At 41.8% G+C, this 22341-nt stretch overlaps 1 protein-coding gene across 3 annotated transcripts in view; it reads right to left on the reverse strand.

Annotated features, from left to right (window-relative positions):
• The window catches only part of NPL (N-acetylneuraminate pyruvate lyase), a 36039-nt gene that overhangs the window by 12371 nt on the left and 1327 nt on the right, over positions 1-22341 (reverse strand). For 2 of the 3 annotated variants that reach the window (XM_055319544.1, XM_055319546.1), the window contains 6 exons: positions 21665-21719; positions 19662-19747; positions 10200-10273; positions 8415-8502; positions 5157-5214; positions 113-188 (listed from right to left, as the gene is read on the reverse strand). In XM_055319544.1, coding sequence (XP_055175519.1) covers positions 113-188; positions 5157-5214; positions 8415-8502; positions 10200-10273; positions 19662-19729 — 364 coding nt within the window. In that variant the 5' untranslated portion in view covers positions 19730-19747; positions 21665-21719. Of the gene's footprint in view, positions 1-112; positions 189-5156; positions 5215-8414; positions 8503-10199; positions 10274-19661; positions 19748-21664; positions 21720-22341 lie in introns of those variants that run through there. The other variant, XM_055319545.1, reaches the window with a different exon arrangement.

Below are 22341 nucleotides of genomic sequence, written 5' to 3' on the forward strand. Positions count from 1 at the left end.
GCACACCGTTAGTCCATACAACTACTTTCATGAGTTCAGTATGACCAGTTTGAATGAAGTCAAAAAGAAGTGGGCCATGTAAGGCACTGTGTGTTTTAGACTATCTGTTTACCTTTGTTCCATGGCTTGAGAAAGAAAGGTGCAATGACAGCGATGCCATCGGCTCCAATTTCTGCTGCATGTCGGGCCTTTATGAGAAGAAAGAAGACCATTACGGGTCTGGTCACAATTCTGATGTCTGTAGGTTGAGGAGTGATTCCCCACATCAACAAGCAATTAATTCTCCGATAAGAGCTGTATGTCCTGCAATTCTACTCAGCTCTGATACTATCTTCCTGGAGACAGAATCAGATTACGGGATAAGGGCTCAGTCCTATAAGACTAGCCTACTTCCCTGAACTTTAGATGCTTGTCACAAGCCCACGTCATCACCTGTGCTCCTGACTGACTGGCCACCGACTTGGAGGTTCTAATGATCCCTTTCTTGGGTCAATTAATTTCCTAGAGTGGCTCACAGAACTCAGAGGAACATTTTACTTACTAGACCATCAGTGTATTATAAGAGGATATAATTCAGGAACAGCCAGGTGGAAGAAATGCCAAGAGCAAGGTATGGCGAGAGGACTTGTAGCTTCTCTGTCTTCTCCCAAGTGTGAGTGCACCACTCTTCCTATATCTCCACATGTTGACCAACCTGAAAGCCCTCTGAAACCTGCCCTTTTGGGTTTTAATGGAGGCTTCCCGTGCAGTCTGGGTGGCTCAGCGGTTTAGCGCCACCTTCTGCCCAGGGCGTGATCCTGGGGACCCGGGATCGAATCCCATGTCGGGCTCCCTGCCTGGGGCCTGCTTCTCTCTAGGCCTATGTCTCTCTTCTCTCTCTCTCTCTCTCTGTCTCTCATGAATAAATAAATAAAATCTTAAAAAAAATTAATGGAGGCTTCCCTACATAGGCATGGTTGATTAAATCACCGGCCACTGGTGACTGATTCAACCTTCAGTCCCTCCTCTCTCCACAGAGGTGCAAGTCAGGTAGGACTCAAAGTTCCAATCCTCTGATCACATGGTTGGTTCTCCTGGCAACCGGCCCTCATCCTTAGCTGCTTTCTAAGAGTCACCTCATTCACATAATAGGACGTCTTTATTGCTCTCATCACAGAAAATTGCAAGACTGTTAGGAACTCTGCACCAGAAACTAGACAAAGACCGAATATATATTTATTATAAATCACAATATCACAACCATCTTGGAATAAGTGATTTATTATATTCACCTACTGCTTAGATACTGATAGTTGTAATAAATTTCAAATTTGCCAACTGATTCACCACAAGATAGCAGAAAATAAGCCAAATGTAATAATGAATGTCATTACCAGGAAAATCCCAAATTGCAAAGTAGAGACCCTGGGTGGAGGTGACCTGTGCATTTAATCTTATTCTTCAGACTTTGTGAGTGCAAAAATACTTTGCTAAAGGAGACAAGAATGGTTCATTGTGGTAAGTTATAACTGTGAATAGAGAAACTCACAAGTATAATTTCTCTCTAGTGTTCAGCCCAGGAGTCTCTCCTGTCCAATGATATAATAGTCATATTTTAAAATTTATTCTAAGTGTATTAAAAAATTTTAATTTATGGATTGGGAATGCAGTTGAGAAAGGTTTAGAACAAAAAGATTATGCACATGAAGGAAGATTCAGTGTACCACTGAATAGTGATTCTGAAGTTTTCTCAAATTTTCCCTCCAAAAATGACCATTTCCTTCCGCTGGGCCCTCAAAACATTCTTATCTATTTCAAGTAGAGTACCTTAAATCTACTACATTGCAAGAGAGTGTATACGGCGACTGTTCTCAAACAGGAGGAGTTCCCGAAGGCAGGGGTCGGATCTTAATTACTTGTGTACAGTTAGTTAATTATGGTGCTGAGCACATAGAAGGGATTTGCTGACTGCTTCAGAACATGCCCCCCCCAACCTAAAAGGGAAAAATGCTTTCCTCTGAGACTTTAACTAATAATATTGGTCTCTAATAGATGTGATTTGCTTTCTGCAGAAGTAGGAGAACCAAAGAGAAGACCGGGATATAGTCCAAAGACCAATTGTGACATTGGGTAGAATTTCATTAACACCAGTTGGATGTAATACGTTAGAACATTTGTTTAACACTCTGTTTCGGACAAGAGTAGAAGGATAACTTTAGCTGAAAACAAGGAAAAAGGAAACAGCTAAAAGACAGTTGATGGCTGTGCCCATTCAAATATCATCCAACGGAGTTATGGCTAAGCAGATACCAAATTATGGTCTTGGAAAGATTTTCCCCATAGTAGGGGATTATCTCTATAGCAGGAGATTATACTAAGATTATTTCTATACTATTCAAGTGTTCAGCCCAATGGATGACAGTCTTTCATGCCATGACAATATTTTAAAATTTATATTACACATACGCAGTGAAAAAGAGATGAAAACAAATTTCCTACATCCTACTACCTTAATTGAAAGGTCTATTTTAAGAACAAATCAAGCATAAGAAGGATAAATCAAGCCTCCAAGTCCTGATTCTAGGTTTATTACACAACCATCTAGCAATATACCTTCCCTGTGGCTTGCCTAAGAGTACTGAATTGCAATTTTGTGAATATGTATTATACGTTCCATCTCTAAATTCAGTAATCGGAAAGACAAACAAAACCCATCAAGAAGATGTTGGGGCTAGATCAAGTCATTGTAATCTTTGGAATCAGAATATATAAATTCTGAAAAACATGGTTAATTTAGTAGTGGTCCAGGTATTGGGCCTTCTGGTAAACACCTCAATACTTTTGATCTTTCTTTTTTTACCCAATTCACAAAGTCCTCAAAGTCACCAGGTCAGGTACTTTTCTGCCAGAAACTTTAACTCCTTTCATTCCTGTCCTTTGCTCCATGTAATCTGCTAATCTTTAAACCTGGAGCAATCCAATTGTTTGTGTTCTTGAACCCATGTTCTGGTAGAAGAGTGTAACTAGAAAGAAATTTTTATAACTTAGTTGAATGGTGGCAAGACAAATTTATGAGTTATAGCTTCAGTTGGTTTTTAGCACTTCTGAGCAGTACTTCTTAAAAAATTAACTAGTTAAGGGTGCTTGGCTGGCTTAGTTGGTAAAGCGTGTAATTCCTCATGTCAGGGTTATAAATTCAAGCCCTATGTTGGGCATATAAGCTTGTTTCAAAAAAAATTTTTTTAATGTGACAAAACCACATAAAATTTACCACCTTAATCATTTTTAAATGTACAGTTCAGTAGTTTTAAATACATTCACATTGTTATGAAACAGATCTCCAGAACTTTTTATCTTGCAAATCTGAAACTCCATACCCATTAAATAATTCTTTCTCTCTCCCTTTTAGTTCCTGGTAACCACCATTGTACTTTTTTCTGTTTTTATGAACTTGACTACTTTAGATACCTCATTTAAGAGGAATCATTTAGTATTTGTCTTTTGGTGACTGGCTTATTTAACATAAAGTTCTAAAAGGGTTCACCTATATTACTGCATGTGACAGGATGGATTCCCTTCATTTTTAAGGATAATATTCCATTGCATTGTTAAAAAGAAAACCACAGGACCCAAATGGAGTCACTTATGTTAGGTCCCACATCAGCAAACCAAGACCTAATGCCTAACCTGACTGCAGTTTCAATTCTCCCAGGAATGTAACGTTTAAACTGTCCACATGGAATATCCTGGTCAGCCCTAGGAAATTTACTGCCAGACCTCTACTATTCCCCTTAGGAGGGCAACCTTGCTTAAAACAATGTGTTCTTTGCTAATAATCTTCTTTTTCTTGATTCCTCTCTGTCTTTAAAACCTTTCCTTTTCCATAGCCTGATGGACCTCCCTTCTCTTTGCTAGACTGGTTGTTGCTGGATTCATGAATCACTCAATAAAGCCAATTTGATCTTTTAAATGACTTAGTTGCATTTCTGTCCTTTAATACAATGTATGTACCATGTTTTTGTTTTTTTTTAAACTGTCCACTAACGAGCATATGGGTTGCTTCCACCTCTTTCTATTGTAAATAATGCTGATATTAGGGGGATCCCTGGGTGGCTCAGCGGTTTAGTGCCTGCCTTTGGCCCAGGGCGCGATCCTGGAGTCCCGGGATTGAGTCCCGCATCGGGCTCCCGGCATGGAGCCTACTTCTCCCTCTGCCTGTGTCTCTGCCTCTCTCTCTTTTTCTCTATCATAAATAAATAAATAAATAAATAAATAAATAAATAAATAAATAAATAAAATATTAAAAAAATAATGCTGATATTAACATGGATGTAGACAATCTTCCTGTGTTTCAGTTTTCCTTCTCATTCTCCTGGGGCAGCGACTCTCAATTTTTACCACTCTTCACATCTGGACCCCATCTTCCATCTCCTTCAGGCCCAGCAAATGGCTTCACCTTCTGCTTTTGAGAGCAACTGAGGTTGGCTCAAGTTCTCGTTACTGGCAAACTGAGCTATGTCTATACCCACCCTCACTTCACTCAGAGAAAGAGGGACCTCTGTCTCCTACTCAAAACTCTGCTCCAGGAGTTGCCACCTTGGGCTACTCTCATTGTGGTTCTGTGCCTGCTTCTGGATGGGGAGTTCTGAGGTCCCACATCTCATATTCCCCAATGACAGTAACTAATATATAGCAAAAACGGTATAGAGTTTAACTTCAGCATAAAAAAGGAGCTCCTTCCCTTCTGTGGAATCAAACAAATGAACATATAAACAAACAAAAAAACAGAAACAGACTCAAACACAGAGAACACACTGGTAGCTGCCAGAGGGGAGGAGGGTAAGGCGGGAGGATGGGCAAAATAGGTGAAGGGGATGAAGAGGCACAAACTTTTTTTTTTTTTAAGAGGCACAAACTTTTGGTTATAAAATAAGCAAGTCACAGAGATGAAAAGTACAGCATAGAGAATGTAGTCAATAATATTGCTAATAACATTGTAGGGTGACAGGTGGTGACTACACTTATCATAGTCAGTGCTGAGTAATACCCAGAATTATCGATTCACTATGTTATTCGCCTGAAATTAATAGAACACTGTATATGTAAATTGTGCTCCAATAATAAAAGAAAAAGGAGGTCCCTTGAGTGGTCTCTCTCAGATGGACCTACATACATACCAGTTCTTGTGACTCTTTCAAGCTCAGGGCTCCTACGTGAATCACTACTTGATCCAACCTGCAAAAGAGAAAACACTGTTGGATCACTTGGAAGTTTACAGTAACATAGAAGGGCTGCACCACACAGGTTTGTGCTGGTTTTGGCAGTGAACTAATGTCTCATTAATCTCAATCTCAAAACTATTAAGTTCTATAGTGGTCTATTTGAAATTAATCTAATAATGGATTTAAAAAAAAAGAATGTCCAGAGAGTAACATTTAAGGTCCAACCAAGTGGAATTTTGAAACCATGAATCAATTAATCAGTATTTGAAGATATACTCTGACGAAGCACTGTTTTAGATGGTGTTTTTGATGGTGATATGTGCATGGAGATTGGTATGAAATGGAGGTATTTTCGGTTGGAGATAAAAATAAAGAGGTTCTTCAAAGAGTACAGCCAGGAACAAGCCATATGAGAAATGAATTCACTGTAAAAAGCTTTTTCCTGTCTTGTAAGTCCTCAGAATTTGGCCTCTTATGAGAGGTTTCCTCTGAGACCCTAATATTCATCTTTGGGGTTGCTCCATGTGTCCCCATGAGCAGAGGCCACAGTGAGTGACACTGGTGTTCAGAATAGGATGAATAAAACGCAGCTGTGAGTCCAGTCATCCCAACGACTCTTCTGAGGGACCCTGAAAAACTCACATGCCATCCTCAAGGGATGGAAACACAATATTCTTGTTTAGGTCTCACTAGTGAGTCCCCAGTGACTCTGACTTGTCGTGCCTCAGGTGAAACGGCCCCTCACTAAGGAAGTGATGTGATTAGGGTTGCATTTTTATTCTTATTTTTTAAAAAATATTTTATTTATTTATTCATGAGAGACACACAGAGAGAGGCAGAGACATAGGCAGAGGGAGAAGCAGGCTCCATGCAAAGAGCCCAACTTGGGACTTGATCCTGGACCCCGGGATCATGCCCTGGGCCAAAGGTAGATGCTCAACTGCTGAGCCATACAGGTGCCCCAGGGTTGCATTTTTGAAGATTTTATTTATTTATTTGAAAGACAGAGAGAGTCAACAGAGAGGGTGGGGGAAGCAGAGGGAGAGGGAGAAGCAGACTCTAAGCTGCACAGGGAGCCCAACAATGACTCAAGTGTTCAGTCCCAGGACCCCGAAATCATGGCTTGAGCTGAAGGCAGACACCTAACAGACTGAGCCACCCAGGGTTATATAACCTCAGGGTTATATTTTTAAAGTATAAGACCTCTGAAAGGAGAAAGGAAGGTTGACTGCTGGATTCTTACCAGCAGCTTTTTTGCACAATCTCCTTAAACCTTTCAAACTCCTCCTGGCTTAGGTTAAAACGAGCCATCCCATTCCTTCCCCCTTCCCCCCTGCTGCTAGGTGCTGCTACAGAAAACCATCCTATGGCTTTCATACCAACCTGTCCTTTCCCAATTTAAGAGAACGAGGCTCCAAAAAGCCTTCCGGTCATCATGACTTACTTCCCTTCCAATTCCCCGCAGTGGCTACTTCAAATCTGGACTATTCTCAAGCTCTTGATTCCAACCCAACTCCTTGTTCCTGGTTGATGTCCTCACTTACAACACACCAGAAGTATAGACATTTCATACACAGACTGCCACACTTTTCCTCTTGTGTACCTCTATGCTTAGCCACATCCTCATTTATGCTTTCTTTCCAGGTGTCCTCTGAAGTTACTCTATCTTTGGTTTTGTTTCAACCTGCCACCCCCTAGACCTTCTCAAAGGTTATCAGCTGTCTTCTCTCTCTTAAGCTCTTCTCCCATAACAATGTCTTTTCAGCAGAGAAACATGCTCAAGACTTCCCCACTTTAAAACAAACTACCCTTCTTTTAATCTTGCTTCCTCCTCCTTAACCTACCACTCCATCTCTCCTTTCCTTCACCAGAAAATGTTCTGAGAATGAGCTGTACTCATGCCCCCCACCCCTGCACTTCTGCAGCCATCCACAGTTCACTGCACACTGCGTCTATTTCAACAACCCGACCGGCTCCATTCTCTCTGAGGTCATCAGTCACCTCAAACCAAGCGGTCTTCTCAGCCCTCCACCTGCTGACTTGCACAACATCCAACATTTATAACAAATTTGATGATGAACACAGCATCTACTGCAAATGATTACAATGAATTCCTGTATAATACTTGCTACATGCCAGGCACTGTTTGAATCCTTGCTGCACCATTTCTGGTGCTTTTCTTAATGTTGATCCTTAACATTCCTCATTTCTCTGTCCACGTTCTTTAATCTTTTGGGGCCCACAATCTGACTGGAAATGAGCTGAAAGCCAATGCATCACCAGAAACTGTCTCTGTGGACATGCACTCAGCCTTGCATACGGTCTCAGAGTACTCAAGGTGCTCTGAAGCCCTTTAAGGATCCCCAAGGAGGTCATGGGCTTCACACTGACAATATCTGCTCTAGGCTCACTTGGCACTTACCTCTGATCTTTGCCTCCATCTAAGGCAACATCTCTCACTGTCTTCTCTCATCCCTGTTTATGCTATTTATCAGAAGAATCAGTGTTACATTTCATGATCTGACATCACCATTGGATGGAAAGCAAGCTGAAGGCAGAAACACGGTTTCATCTCCCCAGTGTCAGCACAGTGCGGAACACACAACATCACAGACAACAATTTCTTTGTTTCTTGGTGAATTGAGTGTGCTTACTGAACTGATCCTGTCCTATTTGTTTACCATGGCATGAATTGAGCATTATAACAAAAATATACCATTACACTGAAGTTTAAAGGATACCAAAAATTCCCTAAGACTATAAAAGGAAGCACCATAAAGAGCATGTTAAGTCATATGCACAGAGATGTAGGGAAGCAAGGGCTGAAAGAAGCATCAGGTACTCATCCCGAGAGGGGAAGGGCCAGGAGCTGTTCAGAAGGGCAATGGGACAGCAGTCTTACATCAGCACTCCCCCTTCTCATCCCCTCAGTTCAAGGATGAGTAACCCAGGGGATTGGCTTTGTCAATAGATAAGGGACAGCTTCCAGCTTCTAGACAGGCCCTCTGGGAGCCAGGTGGGCCATACAGTCAGGCTGCCCTTACACCCAGAAAGGAGGGGCGCTCCTCTGCCTCAGCATCTCGCCAAAGTGCCAAGATCCTCATGCCTTGAGCCTGACCTCTGACCAGAAGGTGGGAGGCTGTGTCATCAGAAAAGAGCCATACTCTAGGCAGCTCTCTTGAAGAGTGCCTTTATCCTGGTAACGCTACTCACTTGTTCCGCCCTTTTGTCACCCACTCCTCTGCCACCCGGCGACGCTCTGAGACACTCAGGGACAGGCCTTCTCCCGTTGTGCCATTCACTGTTCCAAACAGAGAGACAGTTAGTGGGGCCAACCAGTTCCTTTTGCTCCTCCAACACCAACACTGAAGTCAGAACTCCCTGCTTAAGAGGAAGGGGAAAGATCAGAGGATGGAATCTGGATGGGAAATGCCATGTTTCCATTTTTATCTAAAATTTTTTTTAAGACTTTTTTTTTCTCCATTTTCACCTTGTTCAAAGCAGCAGGTAGGTGAATTATGACTTGTAATTACAAATCTGTCCTTGCTATCAGGGACAGATAGCAAGTACTTGAATACAGACTTAGATAACTATCCTCATTTTAGGCAACCCTCTAAACACACCTCCCAGTTCTATTATTTGGCTTGAATGGCAGGAAAATCAACACCGCCCAGTACTGGGATGTCAAAGGGGCATAAGTGGGAGTTACAAGGACAGTGGTGCATACCACAGGTCTACAATGACCTCAGGCTATAGTTTACATGATGAGCAGATTCTAGGACAATCTTGCCATGGTAATTCATAAGAAAACACCAAGGATATTAATATTTCTTGTTTAATCATTCTTGCGTGGTCACTTATCCTCACAACAACCCTGCAAAGCACAAACGATGCTTCTCATTTACAGATGAAAAAGATGAGTTTCTGAATCACTAAATTTGAAACCAGAGCTGTGTGTTTCCAAAACTTTCCCTTCTAATACAATAATCTCTTAATGGACCACAGAAAGTATGCAAATGACACTAGGATACATTAGTGGGGCCTAATGCATATGGCAGCATTTTGGATCTCCAAATACTGAGCACTCAGTTGGGGTAGAGAAGCAGGGGTGAGAGTAGGAAAGAGTGTTTTTATCACTCTTTTGGGCTCTTGAGACACTTCAAGTATGCTCTACTAGTAGAAATGTTCCTGCTTCTTCCCTATACCCAGGGGAGATCTGTGGCCCTTTGGAGAATAAGAATCAGTCTTCCCTGACCATGGCTTGGAGTTGTAGGGGGACACCAAATGATTCTGTAATCAGATTCTGGTTTTAACATGTGCCCTGAACACCTTTTTGCAGTTTTAATCTGCCTTGATTATGACCTTGTACTTCCAGTCCTTGAGGGGCCCCTGTTGGTAGAATAGTAGCTTGAGAAAAAGCTATAGTGTCCAGTTTAAGGGGCCAAGCACCCAGAACACTAGGCAAGGGGCAACTCAATCATAGGTAAGTATAGTTCTCAGTCCTAAAATGTTCTAGGTCTGATTTTTAAAATTTCTACTGTCTATGACATAAATGAGGGTAATGCTGGACCTGTGACTCTTTTGTGTTCTGAATTTAGAGCCTTTCTACGTTTATTGTATGAAAGGTCTGGGTGAAGACACAATAAAGCTCATTCTTAAGAGAGAGAGGTCTGGATTTTGCTATCACTCTACCATTTCTTGGCTAAGTACCTCTAGGCACTGTAAATAATATATCTGAGCCATAAATTTTCTTCTTTAAGTTGGGATAAAAACAATACCTTATCTGTTTTGAAGGTATACCACCAAACTAGATAATCTCTTGAGGTACTTTCCAGGTCTAAAATTGATGAGTCTACAGATTCTCAAATTTTACTTAGCTTAGCTAGGCTCAATCATAACTTATGACACAAGACACTGTGACTCCCTAGTAACCAGGTGACAGCTACTTTCTAAGGAGTGGACTAGAGATATGTAGAGAAATCTCTAAAGATGACTCACCAAAAATATTCTTCACTCCCTGTTCTTCCACAAGATAATCCACATACTGACCAATGACTGAAAAGTTGATTTCTCTAAAGGACATGGGAAAAAAAAAGGTAAAAATAATGTATATTTAGTCTTTAGATTATTATTCAACCAATCCTCAAATCTATAAGTGGTTCTCTTTTGTTAATAGTTATTAAAAGTCCACCCAGCCGTATTATACTAAGCAAAATAAGTCAGTCAGAAAAAGACAAATACTATATAATTTCACTCCTATGTGGAGTTTAAGAAACAAAATAAATGAACAGAGGGGAAGGGAAGGAAAAGTAAAATAAGATGAAAATTGAGAGGGAAGCAAACCATAAAAGATGCTGAACTAAGGAAACAAACTGAGGGTTGTTGGAAGGGAGGTGTGTAGGGGGATGGGGTAGCTGGGTGATGGGCATTAAGGAGGGCATCTGATGTCATGAGCACTGGGTGTTATATGCAACTGATAAATCACTAAATTCTACCCCTGAAACTAATAATATACTCTATGTTAACTAAATTGAATTTAAAAAAAAAGTCCACCTACCTAGTTTGTAAAATTCTTAGCTTGCTCTAAATAACCCCTGGATTTTTCCTTGTTTGTTTTCTTTTTTCCTTGCTTTTTTTGAGTCTAGTCATTTTTCTATTATCTGTATGTGCCTCACTTAGGTGAGCAACACACCATTACTTGTCAGCAAAGGTTTTACACTTACGCATCCCTACAAGTAATATTTAAAAAGTAATTACTTAGTAGATCTTTTACCCTTCTGGGGAAGAATGATGATTGGGGCCATGGTTTTTTTTTTTTAAGACTTTTTTAAAAATTTTTATTTATTTATGATAGAGAGAGAGAGAGAGAGAGAGAGAGGCAGAGACACAGGCAGAGGGAGAAGCAGGCTCCATGCACCAGGAGCCCGACGTGGGATTCGATCCCGGGTCTCCAGGATCGCGCCCTGGGCCAAAGGCAGGCGCCAAACCGCTGCGCCACCCAGGGATCCCTGGGGCCATGGTTAAATGAGAATTTCACATTTTCCACTTGGTGAGAAGCAATCATTTTTTAAGCTTACAAGATAGGAAAATTCGATCTTAATAATTTAAGAATTTTAGCACTTAATATTTGTGACAGTCTATGAAAGCTTCAGTTTTATTTGCTAGCCTTAAATCAAAGAAGATTAGCATTGGAGAGGAATTTTGCTATCTCTGCCTCTCAAAGCATGGTCTATGGAAGAGCAGCATAGGCCTCTGGGGAGTTTGTAAGAAATGCGGAGTCCCCAGCCTCATACACCTACCAGCCAAAATCTGCATTGTGAGGGGATCCCCTTGTGATCTGCACACATTGGGCAGTTTGAAGAGCAACGAACTTGTAAGGCTCTGACACGTAAGGCAATAAGTGTACCTGGGTGGCTCAGTGGTTGAGCATCTGCTTTTGGCTCAGGTTGTGATCCTGGGGTCCTGGGATGGAGTCCCGCATCGGGCTCCCCACTGGTAGCCTGCTTCTCCTTCTGCCTATGTCTCTACCTCTTTCTCTGTGTCTCTCATGAATGAATAAATAAAATATTTTTTTAAAAAAAGGGCTCTTAAAAAAAAGGGCTCGTTTCGTTAAAATCATATTGATTTTAAAATCTAGAAAGTGACTCACACGCGTCATATAAAGTGACCTGTTCTCAATCAAAATGCAGGTGAGGATGATGGGGGATGGAGAGTGAAAATCCAAAGGAAAACTGTGGCTATGGCCAGCAGGTATTAAATATCACAGAACCCACAGTTACATCGCCAAGAACAAAAAGTACTAGTTGGCTTCCATTTACATTTTGTGGACGGGGCCAGAGAATTAAGTTTCATTTCAATCTTATTAACATCTTTTTCATCTTATTGTATTCCTTGACAAACAAAAAAAAATCAATCTGATGCATATAAAAAACAAAAAAAAATCAAATGTAGTTATCACAGGTAGTAGGAACAGGAGAGATAAAAGCAAAGAATGCACAGGTGATCACTACTCACAACATGCAAATGACAGCTGAGCCAGCCACTTGGGAAGACCTGCTTTAAAGAGAGCAGACTCCCTCCTTGATGGCTCCTGGTATTTTAACCTTGCTCTCCTTGCCCCACCTGCTCAAATGCCAAATTATGGCCTCTGTCTTGCTGAGCAGGGAGGCTCCCTGAATGCACAACAGGACCAAATTTAGGTTGTTTTCACCTAAAGGGAGGATGGGCAAGTTATCTGCCTAGATAATCTATCTCAACACCCTCACTTAGGTGGGCTTGACCTGCGCAACTTGAAATGTCTATACCTCAGACATTCCTGACCATTTGGAACTGGCTCCTGGCTGCTTCCACCAGCCCATCACCACTTGGGATAAGCTCTGAGATGCAGGAACCATCAGCAGCAGCTTTGTTTGCACATGAACTCAGATTTTTGACCAATAATGTCCATCCTGCTAATGCAAGCAACCAGGAAAGAGCTCCCAATCACACTTCCAAATCACAGGTTGGAAACTGGAAATAAACCTAGTGGGCAACAGCCTGCATTAGAATCACAGATTTCAATATGGTGGCTCCTGTACACTTTCACTGAAACCTTGACACCTCCTCAATCCTATTCCAGCCTGTGTACTCAAGATCACCTAGAGTAGGCTTGGCTTCTTCACCAAGGAGGAGCCTGTAGAGCTCCAGATGGTCAAGGGCTGGTAGGTAATTGTACTCACTTTGATGTGTGTTCTTTTGGTTTGATCTAATGTTTCTTTGGAAAGGGAAGTAAGAGAGCTTGTTTCCATTTTCAGAAATACTTAAGGAGAGAAACTGTTTCTGTTAGGGGGTGTATGTGTATATCTCCAAATTGGACTCTAAACTCAGTTAGGGACCCATTCTGTGAGTAGGCCTCTAATGGCCTGTCTAGTACATGGGCTCAGCACTCTACCTGGCTCCACTGAAACAATCATTGCTGCTGTCACTACTCCCTCATGACAAAACCCAGAAATACCTCACACCCTCAGCAAAGTTCATATCTCTCTTACTATGAGGATCATCTCGTAAATTGTTTATGCACACCCTCCAGGCTAGAGCAAGGACCTCGTGAAGGTAGGCACTGTGCCATTTATACCTTACAATCCCTAGTCTGCACCTGGCAGAGTGTGGAAGCTCAATGATGATGAAACTCTCATGATCTCTGCCTTAAAAGCAGCTTATCCCCACACCTGCAGGTTACACTTAAACTTCACTATTAACTGAGGAAAGGAGATGGCACAGTATACAAATAACTAGAATATTGATGAATATATGTTGAAGGCTATGACTGAGTTAAAAAGTGTACAGCGGTTCAGATGAGGGATGAATCATCCCAATTAGGGAGGCTGTGAAAGGAGACTTCAAGAAGGAGGTGGATCTGGAATAAAGAGGATGAAATCCTGTGCTCTTTCTTCCCTCTGATGTTCTTCGGTTGCTATCTGGCCCTGTGCTGGTGTCCTTCTCTTTCTAGGGAGATAGCTACACCCTTAGGCAGATCTTTTTTTTTATAATTTTTTTAATTTTTTTTATTTATTTATGATAGTCACAGAGAGAGAGAGAGAGAGAGGCAGAGACACAGGCAGAGGGAGAAGCAGGCTCCATGCACCGGGAGCCCGACGTGGGATCAGATCCCGGGTCTCCAGGATCGCGCCCTGGGCCAAAGGCAGGCGCTAAACCGCTGCGCCACCCAGGGATCCCACCCTTAGGCAGATCTAAGCCAGTTTCTTCTCCTTCCTCAGTGAACTCCACACATTTTATGGCTTCAGTGGGTAGTGCTTACATCTACATTGACCCTGTCCTCCTATGCCTTTAGGCTTTGCTGGATGACAGCTATAATTTCCCTTGGGTTAGAGGTGCTAATTTGGGTGATACATTATCTATCCCTTCAAGAAGGCAGTTGGTTGCTTCTTATAGAATGTAAGCCTACAGGAGTGACACTAATAATAGAATCTCTGGGCAGTGATAGAGTCACGCAAAAATGTCCTTGGATGGATAGTCTTTTGGAACTACCAAATCCTTAGAGAAAGAAAGGTTGTAAGGAGATGGCTCCTAAATATGTTTTGACTTCTATGATGTTAAAAATTGGTTTTCTTGTTTAAAAAAAAATGAAAGCCAGAAGATCTAATGAAGACAGGCCTACATTACTATGCAGCACCAAATGGCTGGGAAAAGCAGTGGCTGTCCCCTTTGGAGGCACAGAAGCTTCCCAGACCACCTCAGGGATTTCAGATCTCTGCCTGACGAGAGGTCCAAGTTTGCAGCCCTTCGTGTTGTTGCTCAGTGGCTACAGTCACCAGTGAGCCCAGGGAAATCCCCTAGAGCTGTTCCCACAGCTGTACCCCAACAGCAGGACCAGGGTGGGAGCGGGATGATAATTCTCTCTGGGTACTTAGCTCCCTTTCCTGTTTTCTCACTGTAATCTACCTCTCCGTGGTATGTCGGTTTATGTTTATTGCTGCAAGCACTGTATCAGGTATCTGGAAGTCACTAGAGATAAGGCAAGCAGTAAGACCAGATTATTCTCCTCCCTGCTGGATGGCCACTTGGGGCTCACTGCTCATAGGAGTGAGAAGTGGCACAAGCCAGTTCATTTCCAAAGGCAGGACTGGCTTTCCATGGCAATGTCTCTACCTTTGTGAGCCCCAAGAACACACTAAGTACTGCCGCCTCGGCCGAGTAACCCAGAACCAAATCCCATGCTTGCTGAAGTCACTCCCCTACTTAATTCTGATTTAGGATCTTAATTTCAATTCCCAGGAGTTCGGATTCCTTGCCGTAGGTCCATGATTTTCTTTTAATAAAAATACTTAACTTTTTTCATATTATAGAAGCTATGCGGTTTATTTTTGAAAGTACATACAATAAAAAAGGAGGGGAAAACCCATTATCTCCTTGGAGATGATTATTCTTATTACCTTTGACATTTTTCTATTCACCAGTACAAAATACAGTATTTTCTTAAATAAGTATGGTCATACTGTACAAAGTATTGTAATATTTTTCACTTAGCATGTGGAGTATTTTCTCACAACTTCAGATCTTCTGTTCCTATACTGGCTACACAGCATTCCATTGTATAAACAAACAGAATTAATTTAGTGAATCCTCTACCCTTGGACATTTAGTTTACTTCCAAACTATGTAAGAGGAGAGAATGTTTATCCAATTATTTTTGACACAAATCGACGCCCTGAGTAGAAACAGTCTGAAACAGCATGTAGGCTGTATCTCTTCTCTTAGGGTAGAAGGGTAATAGAATTTTTCTAAAGTGGCTTTTCAGAGAAAAGTCTCTATTGCTATTCATTTCCTCTCCTGGTGTATGACATAAAGTGAAAGACTTTCATTTTGAGAATACAGAATCACCAGGCAGGTCTTTCCATAACTGGCATACTTGTCAAAAAATCTGACGTCCTTTTTTTTTCTTTTTTTGCCTTTTACATATAACTCTCAGCATTCAAAATCAGATGAGTTATGTGTGCTTTAGGCATAATAACTACTTGGCTACTTTAAAACTCCTTTGGTGGAGAAGTATTCAGAAACCACAGCTGCCCTGGCTTGCCAGAAAACATTCTGTTCTGGGAATCTGGGTCATGTAGTCTCCCAACACAGTGAAAAAGACAATACACAAGTCCGACTCCAGTGGTCCAGGCCCTTTCTAACTGGGGTAACCGGTCTGTTTTTACTAAAGGGTGTTGTGAGGATTCCCATGGTGAAGCCAAAGGCATTTGAGGAAGAAAACAACTTTCTTCCTAACATTGCAGCCAATCTGAAATGGACTTTCTGTTTTAACAACTGCACCTGCTCCATGGGAAGAAGTGACTTCTTGAGACAACTAAAGGAAGCAAACATCTTCTACTCTAGTGTAGAAAGACGAGAGTTGAGATAGGTAGAGAAAGACCTTTCTCTCCAGCTATATGGCGAGGTGCAGCGTGTTAATGTTTAGGATCTTGGTCTCATCAACTGCAGAAACAGAAGTTGTGGTTCTCTCTCAGAGTTGTTATGAAGAGTAAATCAGAATATGGACATTAAAATGCCGGCATGACTGACATATAATAGTAGTTAGCCAATCAGTGTTAGCTTTTTTTCCTCATGAAATAACAAAATTTACCATTCATTGTGCTAGATGCTGAAGATAACAAAGATAAATAATAAACATGTTCAGTCCTTGTATACTGCTTGGTACTCAAAAAATATCTGTGGAATAAAGTGAAGCAGCTCAATGCTTGTTGGGAGAGACACGCATGTAACAAACAGTTATTATAGTAGTTGTCATAAATAATTCTGATGTAATGTGAAAAGGCATGCACAGGCTGCTGTGGGATCACAGGGGAAGGACTCTCTAACTCTTTATTGGAAATGGGGAAGCACCACCAGAGGATGGTTTTGATGGATAAGTAGAAGTGTTCATGTGCGGTAGAGAGAGGAGAGGATGATGGGAGAAAAAGGCAGAGGAGACAGAATGTATAAAGGCACAGAGAGAAGAAAGAACACAAAGTGTTTGGCGAAACAGAAATGTAGCAGGAGAGGTATCCTGGGCAGTCTGGGCTTTAATTTTAGATCAGTTCATCTCAGACTTTATGGTGCTAAAGGGACAGTTAAAATGCACATTCTGATTCAGTGGTATGTAGTAGGGCCTGAAATTCTGGTTTTCTAGCAAGTTCCATGTGATGTAGAGCAAATAGTCCATGGACCATATGATGAGTAGTAAGCCTGAGACAAAAAGGAGTCAGCAGAGATTCTTAACACCAGAGGCTACCCTCTCTGAATTCAAATGGGCCTTGGAGATGATACGGCCGAACTCTTTACTCTGACAGAGAACTTTTAACAGGTGACAAGGCCTCCCCAGAGTCAGACAGCTAGTTGATGGTAAAGCTGGAGCTCAAGAACCCAGATACTCTAACTAAAACCCATTTAACTAAGTTCTTCCTGCCAACTTCTCCACTTTAAACATCAACTTATATTCAGATTTGAATCTGAGTATTTCTTAGAATTATAAAGAAAAAAGGACGCAGGGCAACAGCTCTTGCTCAGCCATTCTTAATCATGGAGACTGTGGCCAACGTTATGAGCCAGGTTAGGAAAACACCCCTGATGGCAGGTCACCAGCCAGAATTTCCAGTTATTCGATTCCATGTGACCCTTCTTTCCAGAAACATGTCAGAAGTTCACACTTGCCTGCGGGCAAGGAGGCAAATGCCGACCTGCTCTCGGTGGCTGCTCCAATCTTGTTTTGTACCCACAGTAATGTTCGGATGGAGCAGATGGTGGGAGAAAGGGGAGCTAATATAGCTTACATGCCTACTACGTGCCATGTACTGACATACGTTTTAATTTAATTCTTAAGACCCTCGCAAAAAAAAAAAATGCATTCTTATTTTGATCTCACACATCAGGAAAGTGAAGGTCCTAGAACGTCCTGGAAGGGAAAAGAATTGATGAAAAAAGAAAAAAACAGAGAAATAGAGAAAGCAGGGCCAGAGGTCTTGGGGATAGAGAAGGATCCAGAAAAGCAGAGTCATTTATCTCCATACATAGGGTCTGGCATCCTCTGGAAAATAGCAGAATAGGGAGGAAGAACACACCAACACACTGAGTCCCACATGTACAAATGAGACTGTTTGAGAAGCTTCTTCTAGGCTGAGGGGTCTGATTAAAAAGGTTACAGCAGCATCAACCAGATGTAGTGCTGGGAGCCTGCAAACAGAATCCTTCTCAATAACAGGAAGTGAATCCTGCCTGCCCATGCAATCACATGATTTATCTATTTTATTGGCCTCACAAGTGGCTAGCACATCCACAAAGAGCTGACTTCAGCCTTTCCTCGGAACTTACGGAGATGGAGAAGCAACAGAAAAGAAATTGCTATGAATCACTGAGTAATCTAAATGCCATCTCAGCATGAATTTGATTTAGATCTAGTCAGGATGGGATTTTTCATGAAATTGAGAAGCTGGAGGTCTTGAACTCCAGTGATCTAATGGTAAACTGTGATTCGGCCAACTTGGAATGAGAATACTAAGTCCTAAGAAACTTCACCTATTTTAAAGGGGTAGGGTAGGGGCACCTGGGTGGCTCAGTTGTTTAAGTGTCTGCCTTTGGCTTAGGTTATGATCCCAAGGTTCTGGGATGGAGCCCTGAGTTGGGCTCCCTGCTCAGCAGGAAGCCTGTTTTTCCCCTCTCCCTGCCACTCCCCCTGCTTGTGCTCTCTGTCAAATAAATAAACAAAATATTGTATTTATTTATTTATTTTTAAACTATTTTATTTATTTATTCATGAGAGAGAGAGGCAGAGACATAGGCAGAGGGAAAAGCAGGCTCCATGCAGGGAGCCTGATGCGGGACTTGATCCCGGGACCCCAGGATCATGCCCTGGGCCGAAGGTAGGCGTTAAACCACTGAGCTACCCAGGGATCCCCTAAACAAAATATTTAAAAAAATAAAGGAGTAGGGTAAAGGTTTGCAAATTCAGCAACAGAAGACCAAACTAACTAAAAGCTTTTCTTAAAGATATCTTAAGTGCCACACCTTCCTTTTATTCCCATCTGATGCCACAATAATGGTTCAAAGGAACCTTACTGACCTAAGTGCATCCTGACCCTGTGCTGAGCACCATTATGTGGATTATCTTGCTTTGATGCTCAGAACTCCACCATGCAGGTTAATTATCATTGTATTTTAAAAAGAAAGAAACCAGAGGCTTAAAGAAGCTAGAATTCTGTTTTGGCAGACTGAGCCCCCTAACATGTCAAATGCATTTAGATAAATCCCCTTATGTTCATGCAATGTCCAGAGGGGTTATACACAGCATGTGGACACCCATGGCACATGACCGTTAGCTGACAGTACAAGCAAAGGACTGCCATAACATTCGCCTGGGAGTTAAGTGCTTGTTTGGATAATGAGTTCTCAGCAATCATCTGTTGCTACCTCTCACTCCTGCAGGCCCCCAACATTTAACCCATGTGGAAATGAGACTGTAAATATACTAAGGGGTCCATCTTGCAGTTAACTTCCCCAGTTTCCTCAGGGTAGGACATTTTCATCACATCTGTGAATAGCCTGAAGTGGAATCATGCAGCTATCTAGGGACAGGATCTAGAGGGGCCCAGGCCAGGGATTTGGAGCAAATTCTGCTAAAATGAGATTCTCCTCATCCAACTCCACTGGCCTTATTTGGGAAAGTCAGGGCAAATCCAAAATGAATTTCTTTTGTGGAGCTACCGACACTGGGAGAAAGGCAAGATCGTATTTCACCTTCTCTCTTTCTGCAGTTTGTGATATAGAGACCTCTTATCTGACTTGGGATTAGAGACAGTACAGAGAGGATGACAGAAATAGCTACCTGGCAACAGTACCGCAGAGATCTAAGTGACTGCTGTTAGAACTTCTGTCCATTTTTGGTGGAGGGAGAACAGACCCCCTTAGGTCCCAAATGATAGTTACCCATGCTCAGTCATTGGTGTGATGGTTGCAGCAACAAGACCTTGAAGCTTCTTCTTCGGGGAAGCCATTGAGCTGCTGAAAAAAGTCTGCAAAACATACAATGCAATTCCTCTCCTTCTTCAAGGAATGTCAATTAATGATAAAACTCCCAGGCAAAGTCCATTCCCAGTTTAGAACTATGAAGAATGCTTATATGTACACAAACACTGAGAGCAAACGAACAGAATGTAAAATGTAGAGCTTAATTCTGCAGAGGAGGAGACTATTTTTAAAGACAAGAGAAGGGGGGAGAGGAGAAGGGAGCAGTGTGCTGGGAGAGAACTATCAGAAAGGCCTCCCACTTTAAACAGGTGATTCAGGCAGTCTAAAACCTCGAGGAGCAGAGGTAAGTAACAGCAGGCTCAAGAAGGAACATGAATCTAACTCAGGGAGGTCAAATACATAAAGAAACTATTACTTAAATTATAGTATAGTCAGGAGAAAAGGGAAATCCCTTTTTCCGTATCTTCATTCTTTTAAGCAACGATCTCACCTAAATCCAGCGCTTACAAGTTTTAAGGGCTTCAGTGTGATCTGCTTCACTATCTTCAGATTTCCCTTTCATATTCTAATTTTGGCCAGTTTTGCCCTGTTTTCCCGCCTCTAGTAAACCATGTAAATTCCATCATAAGTGTTTATGCACCTCTCAACCCACTAGACCAAGCTCCCAAGGACAGGTAATACATTTCATTTGTCTTTGCTTTTCCTGTGCTGAGTTACCTGCTGGACACCTTATGTTCAATTAAAAAGTGATGAATATGTGAGTAACTGAGTGAGGTGTTTAAACTGTAGCTGGATGATGACTTCCACACACAGGGAGATCTGCTGAGAGACTCAACCTGACTCTACTCATTTGGGGCAAAAGGGATCTCTCACCATCTGGCAGAGAGTACACCTGTCTAAACTAGTGGAAGAAAGTCTAGAGGTTGTTGAAAACAGGCAATGAGAAGCAACAGAGTATCATAGCTAATAGCTTCGATTCCACAGGCTGACTGCTAGTTCAGTTATCATCTTTGCCATTTACTAGTTATAGAAGTGCATTATTTTTTGAGCTGTAAGACATAAAAATTCAAAGCCACAAACGCAAAGTCTAACAACTACAGAAGAAAATACAATCAGATAGTATTTCGTGACAATTAAACAAAAGATGGTTGGCTTAAAGCAAGCCCAGTGATGCCTATATGTAATGGACAAGATGGGGTATATCACAGTTCTGAAGTCACTGGCACATTTAAAATCCCAGTGCCTACTATACTTAAATTTGACCTACATAATGTAGTGATTACAAACTATTTTCATTTTGTTTGCTCTTTATAACTGTTCATCTCATCTCTCTAAACGGGAATATAAACTTAATGGAGTACAAAGATCGTATCTTCTACTTTCTATATCCCCCAAGACTTCTGGCTTGGGAGAGCCCTTAAAATCTGAAACAGGACAAAACAAGGAAAAAGACATGAAAGGGCACAGGATGGCAAAATGTACTGCTTTTGTAGAAAACCAACAAGATACTTCCCCTTACAGGTATGTGCCTAGCCAAACTTGCTCCTGAAATTAAGCCCAAATCCTTCAAGTAGCTTTGCTCTGTACAAAAGGGCAATAAAGGGGCACCTTATCTGATATATGGGATACTAGGATTTCTCTGACTTTTCCTAGTTTGAAGATGAAACTAAAATCCTGTTGGAGGTTTTGAGAGATAAATGGGAGTCCACGAGGAAAACACAAGGCCATGACACAGGCCCTGTCCATCCCAGAGGAATGTCTGTGCATTAACTGAGATGGATGCTATGCCTGCTGCAAATCCTCACCCAGCACTCCTACAAGCATCTGAACTCCAGACACTTCAAAGTGAACCTGCCAACCTGTCCCCTCAGATTTCTTCCTTTGTTCCTTACAGTGGAGGGGTTGGAGCACTAGCTCTGGAGTCAAACGTCATGGGTCTGCATCCTGGCTCCACCACTTACCAGCGGGGCGCCCCTGGAACTGTTATTCACCTTCTCTGTGCTTTCGTTCTCACTCCTGTAAATAACAGTAGTCATAGTTCATAGGTTGTTGAAATTAAATGAATTAATTCTTATAGAGTGATTTAACAAGAGAGCCAGGCACATAGTAAGTACAACTATGAAGTTTTGTCAGATGGCTACAGGATGTTAGCAAGGATTGTTTGTTTTTTACCAGGGCCTTCTTTCCTGCCATTTCAGCTTTACTGGTACTGCTTCTCCGACTCTCACTACTCTGGTCCATCCAGGGACTAAGTCGTTTCAATGTTCTTCTCTTCCTTCCCTACAATCCTTCCCTCCCCCACCCCTCACTGCCCCTCTCAGAACTTACCCTTTGTTACTTCTTATCTAGACCAACGGGCACAACCTCAGGACCAAGGGGCCCAAAGGGACTCCAGAAGGCTCAAGTGATAAGACTCAAGAGCTAGGTTCATTGCTAAAAGTCTCTTAATTCAAACACTACTAAGCTGTTCACACTAGACTTCTGTATTCTGAGCTTTCAGCTGCATCCATTTCATATTTAGGGCAATGGCATTGATATTCTTAGGACTGTCAGAATCTTGGATGGGTAGTTTTATATCCGCTTTTGATCAAAAGAAATAAAATTAAGTGCATGTACATGCAGTGTGGTTAAAAAATTT

The sequence above is a fragment of the Nyctereutes procyonoides genome, unplaced genomic scaffold (genome assembly GCF_905146905.1).
Source record: "Nyctereutes procyonoides isolate TBG_1078 unplaced genomic scaffold, NYPRO_anot_genome, whole genome shotgun sequence".
Taxonomy (NCBI): domain Eukaryota; kingdom Metazoa; phylum Chordata; class Mammalia; order Carnivora; family Canidae; genus Nyctereutes; species Nyctereutes procyonoides.